Source organism: Portunus trituberculatus, chromosome 21, assembly GCF_017591435.1.
Source record: "Portunus trituberculatus isolate SZX2019 chromosome 21, ASM1759143v1, whole genome shotgun sequence".
NCBI classification, from domain to species: domain Eukaryota; kingdom Metazoa; phylum Arthropoda; class Malacostraca; order Decapoda; family Portunidae; genus Portunus; species Portunus trituberculatus.
Genome location: NC_059275.1, coordinates 16,417,233 through 16,424,532, shown reverse-complemented (window position 1 = coordinate 16,424,532; position 7,300 = coordinate 16,417,233). Strand labels below are relative to the sequence as shown.

Sequence of the window (7,300 nt, the reverse complement as noted above, 5' to 3'; positions counted from 1 at the left end):
TATATATATATATATATATATATATATATATTCTTCATCAGCTGATTATCTTGTCTTTATACGGGGTCGTTGTTTTTGATGAGTCGCCTCCACCTGCCTGTCACCAACCATGTTGTTTAGCGATAGAAGCTGCAAACCCAGCCATAAGGGGTGCAAGCCAGCACTACTCTATGCCGGTCCCAAGCCCGGGTAAATGGGGAGGGTTGGCGTCAGAAAGGGCATTAGGCCATAAAACCATGATGACACATGCATATATATATATATATATATATATATATATATATATATATATATATATATATATATATATATATATATATATATATATATATATATATATATATATATATATATATATATATATATATATATATATATATATATATATATATATATATATATTTTTTTTTTTTTTTTTGTGTGTGTGTGTGTGTATTTCAGGGGCCACATACTCGAAACACCGTATCTCTTGCGAGCTCTCGTAACTCACACTTCCAACCTCGCAACTTGTTACGACGTATCCTGGAAACATCGTCCGCCGATGAGCGCATCCATATTTTATTGTAAATGGATGTTGGAAGCTGCAAGTTACTGGGAGCGCTTGTAATTCCTTACGACATGACCCTTCCCGTTCCACTCCTGCACGTACGCCTGCACCTGTACCCGCAACCTCTCTGAATTAGACATTCTTCCAATACTTCAAAATAAAAGTGTTGAAAGAAAACACCAACAAGTGCAGCGTGGAACACAACGAACAGGCGCTCCATATTTGCATCCGCGCCTTGCTGGCGAGGCGCGGGTGCTTCTCCTGGAGGATGGGCCCCCCAGTGAGGGAGCCCCACGCTGGCGGAGCCGCAGAGGCGGTGCTGGGAACCATTTGCTGAAGACAGGTGGAGGACATCGCTGATGGGGATGATTGGCCCCATTATGTGGAGAGGGTAGTAGTGGGTGCCAGCGATAGGGTGGTGACCCATTCAGTGGGGCATGCACAGTGCATGCCCCTGCTGCGGGGATGGGCCGCATTAAGTGGGGAAGATGATGGAGTTAGAGACTCATTCATTGGGGAGAGACAAAGTCAATTCCACTGACGGGGTTGTTGTTCCCCATTCAGTGGGATGAGATTCAATGCCACCGACACTGTTACTGATGCGAGTCAGTCACACCACAGCCAGTAACGGGTGTTAGTGGCTGGGGGAGGTGCACTGATCGGGTCAGGCTGAGGGAGGGTGCTGGCCTGGAGTCAGTCACACCACAGTCACTGACGAGAGTCAGTGGTTGGGGACGGTGTACTGACCAGGTCAATAGGGAGGGTGGTGCTGATCTGGAGTCAGTCACGCCACAGTCACTGACTGGTTTCAGTGGCTGGGGGAGGTGCACTGACCAGGTCAGTGTGTGGGGTTATTGACAGGAGTCGGTCATGCCACGGTCATTGACGGGTGTCAGTGGCTGGGAAGGTGTTATTGATCGGGTCAGTAACCCCGGGGTGTCAGTGACATTGAATCACATTCCAGTGAATGGGGAACAACAACCCCGTCAGTGGAATTGACTTTGTCTCTCCCCAATGAATGGGTTGCTAACCCCATCAGTGGTGGTTTGTCTCCCCCAATCAATGCGGCCCACCCCCGCATCAGGGGCATGCACTGTGCATGCCCCACTGAATGGGTCACCAGCCTATCGCTGGCACCCACTGCCTCCACATAATGAGGCTCACCGATCAGCGAAGTCCACCGCCTGTTTTCCAGGAGACCAGTAGTCCCTCTGCTTCATCTGCCATGTCATTCACTGCACTGGTGCCCACCAGTGGCATCCACCACTTCATCCATTGAGGAAAACCAAGAGAAACTCAGGCACTTCAGGACAGAGGGGCGACAGAACCTTGTCTATTCCCTTCTGCCCCATACAAGTATGTTATATTATAATGTCTTTGTGGCGCCTTTAGTTTGAAATTTACAGACTGTTCGTTAGACTTGCCTAAGTAAACAATACACTTAGTAACGTTATTATATTTTGGTTATTAGTTAAAATATTTGTTGTGTCTAAAAATGTAGTGCATTCCTGTCTAGACTCTGTTTTTCTTTTTGCGATTTTAAAACGAATTGCGCACGTAAATAATGGGCAACAGGGGCACCTCAGCTGTATCATCCCCCAAGGTCAGTCCACCAATGTTTGCCAGCACTCCCCTGTGCTCCCACTCCCCCAGATCCAGAGAGTGAAACAAAGCCAGAATCCACCACCAAAAAAGAAAGATAGCTCATTACTGTGTTAAAAACGGCGATGGCTATGTATACCCCCATTCAGACCGCTCACCACCTACCATAACCAGGACCAAGACATCCCTCCACCAACCTGCCCTCCCTTCCCATATCAACTTGTCAACATTTCCTTTAATTTTCAGTTTTTCCAACTGTTGCCCGCCTGAAATACATGAAGTGTAGTGATAGGAGGAAAAAATGAGGAATGGAAGTGTGTATAGTAGTAGTAGTAGTAGTAGTAGTAGTAGTAGCAGGAGCAGGAGCAGCAGGATCAATTATGAGTGTAAATGTGTGTGTGTGTGTGTGTGTGTGTGTGTGTGTGTGTGTGTGTGTGTGTGTGTGTGTGTGTGTGTGTGTAGTAGTAATAGTGGTAGTAGTAGTAGTAGTAGTAGTAGTAGTAGTAGTAGTAGTAGTAGTAGTAGTAGTAATAGCAATAGTAGTAGTGTAGCGGTTTCAAAATGCTCCATGGAGCCTTGCATGCTGTTTGGATCGTTACAGTAGTAGTAGTAGTAGTAGTAGTAGTAGTAGTAGTAGTAGTAGTAGTAGTAGTAGTAACAGGAGCAGCAGCAGTTGCATTAGCGGTGTTATTATCATTATTATGAGTATATATATATATATATATATATATATATATATATATATATATATATATATATATATATATATATATATATATATAGTGTATGTATAAAATTTTCTTAAGTAAATCTATAGTTTCCACAAATTTTGAACCATTTTGTACTGTGTTTTCTCAGAATTTCCTTAGAAAGGTAATTCACTTAAAATTTTCCTCAGATGACAATGAATTTCCCCATATGAGGAAATTTCGCAAAAATTGAGAGCCCTGCCAGTCTCACCACAGTCTTACCGTCTCCTCTTCCTTCTCTTCTATTTTTGTTATCTTTATTACTCCTATTCCATCCTATCTACACTGCCCAAAATAACAACAGTAACAAGAACAACAACGAAAAAAAAAAAAAAAAACAAGAAAGCTAATCTTACTACGTTAAATCATAAATAGCAAGGAGGAATTGACAAAAGGAAAGAGCAAACAATAAAACTGGATACTTTAAAGAGTTTCAAATAGCGAGGAAGAACACCGGAGAAAGATCGAAGAAACGAGAAAAATTAATCTTACAATATCTTCCTTAATGAAACTCTTTTAACTCTTTCTGTCAACATGTCTAGTACCTTTCCTTCTTGCTGGAAGTAAACTACCGTCATATTGCTATAATCTGCTTATCTATATTTATATTTTCTAATCTATCCTCAACAGCTCTGGATGAGACATGACTGCCGTAACGTAGTCAAGAGCAGCTGCGTATGTAGAGTTCAGTCATTCCAACACAACTGCTGTCCGTGCCACTTACTTTCTTATTCTTAATGCACAACAATAAACTTGATAACACCACCTTGCCTTGACACGTAAAACTATCTTTAAATTTAGCGCAATACAGCCTTTTTTTTTTTTTAAACCTCTTGATAACACCACCTTGCCTTTCTACATTTGTACTGTACATTCATATTTATATCCTCAAGAATAAAGGGCATTTAAAGCAAGATAGGTCTGAATTATGATAAAGAATAAAGAAAGAATAGGGAATACAGAAGTTAGCGCAATACAGCTTTCTAAACCTGTTTACATGCATGACGGAATACCTTTGAACCATTTGGGAGGTTATTAAGACGTGACACATTTCAAGGTACGAATGTGGGAGAAGTCACGTCATTTGAAGATTAACCTGACGTGATTTGAGAGAGAGAGAGAGAGAGAGAGAGAGAGAGAGGATGGGATGGGAGCGGCGGTCAGGAGAGAGGAGTGGGAGAGGGAAGAGAACAACATGGGGAGAAGTAGGAAAGGCGGGGAGGGTCCGGAGGGAGCAAGGGAGAGAAGGTGGGACCGTGGGGAGGGAACATTGGCTGAGAGAGAGAGAGAGAGAGAGGGAGGCGCCTCACACGCACATACACACACACAAGCTACGCGGCTCAGTTCCTCTCGTGTGCCCGCGCGTAGAGCAGTATGTGTGGCTCCTGCTCCTCGTGGCTGCGTCTGTGAGCTTTCCTCTTGTGACACAATGGAAAGGGCGTTACTTAAATTTCTCCTCACCGTTGGCTTCACAGCGGGCCTCAGCTTCATGCCAGAGGTCCAGCATATGAATCTTACTACTGGAGGAGGTATGGATATTTTGGCGTGGTTTGGGTGTGTGTGTATGTGTGTGTACGAGTGTATGTGTGTGAACAGGTTGCTGGCCTGTGTGGCGGTGGCTTAGTGGGCCGGGAAAAGGGAAAAAAAAATGAGTGTAGATAGTATGACTGCATTTTCCACCTAGGTGAAGCATGTGGGAGGGTGAGATCGTGAGGTACTGGAGGTGTGAAGTGAGGAGAGGACATGAGGTGAGGCGAGGGCTGGAGGGACGCGGCGGGTATTTGGTTCTGTTGACTTGGCTTTGTAGCGGCACGGACATGTCTGCTTTTCTCGCTCCCTCACCCTACCTCTCCCTACCTCACCCTCTGCCCATGTCTCCCAGTAACTCACCGACCCATCATGTCCTTCCCTACCCGTGAAACTCATCCTCAAGGTCATTCTCTCCCGGAAAACTGGGGAAGAAGGGGTCTGGGTGTACTGGGATGGTGTAGTCCGGTTTTATGTAACTGGAAGCTGCTGTGTGTCAGGCGCTGGACGGGCTGGAATAACTGGTTTTAAATGGTGTGTGCGGTGAGACAAGTGAGTGTAGCTTGTCAGAGGGCCGGTATTCGCAATGTACTTCACTCACTAAGTACAGACAGTAATTAAAGGCTGTTTTAGTCTGGGAGGAAGAGGAAAGGGGTATTTGACGGTCTCGGGTTAGATATACACGGTGAATTAAGTGGCTGTGTTGTCAAGGAATGGTTTAATGAAGTAGGCGGTCTTGGGAATGTTCTTGCTACTCATAATGATTGTCTTGTTCATCCCTGTGGCTTTTCTAATGTATTCCCCCCAGAGAGGTGTGAGGCGTTGATTCATGCTTAGCAGAATGAAAGAGGAAGCTTGTCTGGGTTGTGGTTTCAATTGTTTTGGTTTGGAAGTGAGACAGCGATAGGAGTGTTGATGTGCTGAAATAGAAGCTTATTTTTATTATTCATTTAAGGAGGGATACGATAGGAAAGCTCTCTGTAATGAAATGGATGGACTTTTATTTCGTTTCTCTTTAATATTCTGGTGTGAAAAGATGCTACAAACGTTTTGAATGTTAACAAGAGAAATAATCTGATTCATCCTTTGTTTAATGCAAAAGGAAAGCTTGCCGTATTTTCTGGGTTTCTTTGTCTTGGTGTTGAAAGGAAAAGATGATAGGGGTAATGATAGGTTGAAATATAAGCTTTTATTCATCGTGAGAGGAAAGCTTGCTAAGATGAAAAGACTGGAAGTTTGCAGTATCTTATTTCGCTTAATTGTTTTGATTTGGAAAGGAGTTGGTGATACGAACAATGATAGGATGAAATACTAGTTTATTTATTTAGTTATTTTCCATCATTCAGCCAGGAGCGATAGGAGAAGAAAGCTCATTATGATTAAAGAGAAAGGCAATTTATCTTTTTTTTTCCCCAGAGTTGATATGAGTTAATTTACATTTATTATTATGAAAATATAGTGTCTTGTTTTTTTTCATGTTTTGGTGTGGGGAGAAGGTGACAGCAAAGTGATAGGGACTTGAAATTTGTTTTGTTATTTCTTTCGTTCTTCTTAGAGTGAGTAAGAAGGAGTATGTGCTTAGTATAATGTAAAAAAAAAAAAAAGGAAAGAAAAAAGTGAAGTTTAGTAATGTATTTATTGTATTGATTGAATGTGAATATTTGTTAACATATGAAAGAATGAAGCCTATGAATGTAAAGAAAAGAAGCTTGTGTTTATGACTTAAATGTGTGAAGCTTGTCTCTTTTAATTGGCGAATGTGTATATTGTACGTATTGTTTGAATGTAGATATTTATTACATGTGAAAGAATGAAGCTTGAGAATGTGAAGGAAAGAAGCTTGTGTTTATTGTGACTTAAATGTGTGAATCTTATCTCTTAACTGACGAATGTGTTTATTGTATTGAGACTTGACTGAATGTGAATATTTGTTAACATATGAAAAAATGAAGCTTAACCCCCTTCAATACTGGGACACATTTTTACCTTGAGATTTGTGTACGATTAGACCAATTTATTGACATTAGGAGGGGTCTATGGAGGTCAAAGATTAATGCCCACAGTCTTCACCATTTTAATGCCCCACATAATTTTTGAAGCTGAATAAAATCACTAAATAGTAAGTAGAATGAATGTGGAAGTGCGTCATTGTACTGAAGGAATCAAGAATGTGAAGGAAAGAAGCTCGTGTTTAATGTGACTTAAATGTGTGAAGCTTGTCTCTTTTAACTGTGTGTTGGACAGGGTGGGGGGGGTGTGTTAATGCTGGAGGCGATAATAGCTTGAAATAATAATAGTGTGTTCATATTACGCTAGTGTCTATTATTGCTTGCTTTTCATTATTATAAACGCGTTGACTATAATTTCATGAGATGGCTGTTTTTTTTTTTCGTTTATTGCATGTACTTTTACTTCTTTATCTTTTCATTTTTTTCTGTCTTTTCATGTTTTTTTCTATTCCCTTTATTTATCCTTTTTTATTTCCTTTTTTCCTTCTATCTTCTGTAGCTTTACTTTTCTCTGTCCTTTCTTCATGTTTTTTTTTTGTTCTTATCTATCTACTTTATTTATTTTCTCTATCTTTTCTAGCTGATCTACTTTTCCTATGCCCTCTTTCTTCTTGACATTTTTTCTATTTCCTTATTTATCCATATTTTCTAGTTTTTTCTATCTTTTGCTTACCCACTTTTCTATACCTTCTCTCTTCTCGTTTTTTTTTTCTATTCTCTTATTTCTCCATTTTAATTTCGTGTTTCCACTTTCTTCTTTAGCTTATCCACTTTTCAATATCTTCATGTTTTTCTATTCTCCATTATCCATCTTATTCTCATATTTCCTCCATCTTTAATTTCATCAAACCACAAACTGACCAACC

General features: G+C 40.9%; 1 protein-coding gene across 1 annotated transcript in view; it reads left to right on the top strand.

Annotated features, from left to right (window-relative positions):
* The first annotated feature begins 4,237 nt into the window (after positions 1-4,237).
* LOC123507048 (prolow-density lipoprotein receptor-related protein 1-like) overlaps positions 4,238-7,300 on the top strand; it is a 126,650-nt gene continuing 123,587 nt past the window's right edge. The window contains 1 exon segment of the mRNA XM_045259567.1: positions 4,238-4,427. Within this exon segment, the coding sequence (XP_045115502.1) occupies positions 4,328-4,427 (100 nt within the window). The 5' untranslated portion in view covers positions 4,238-4,327.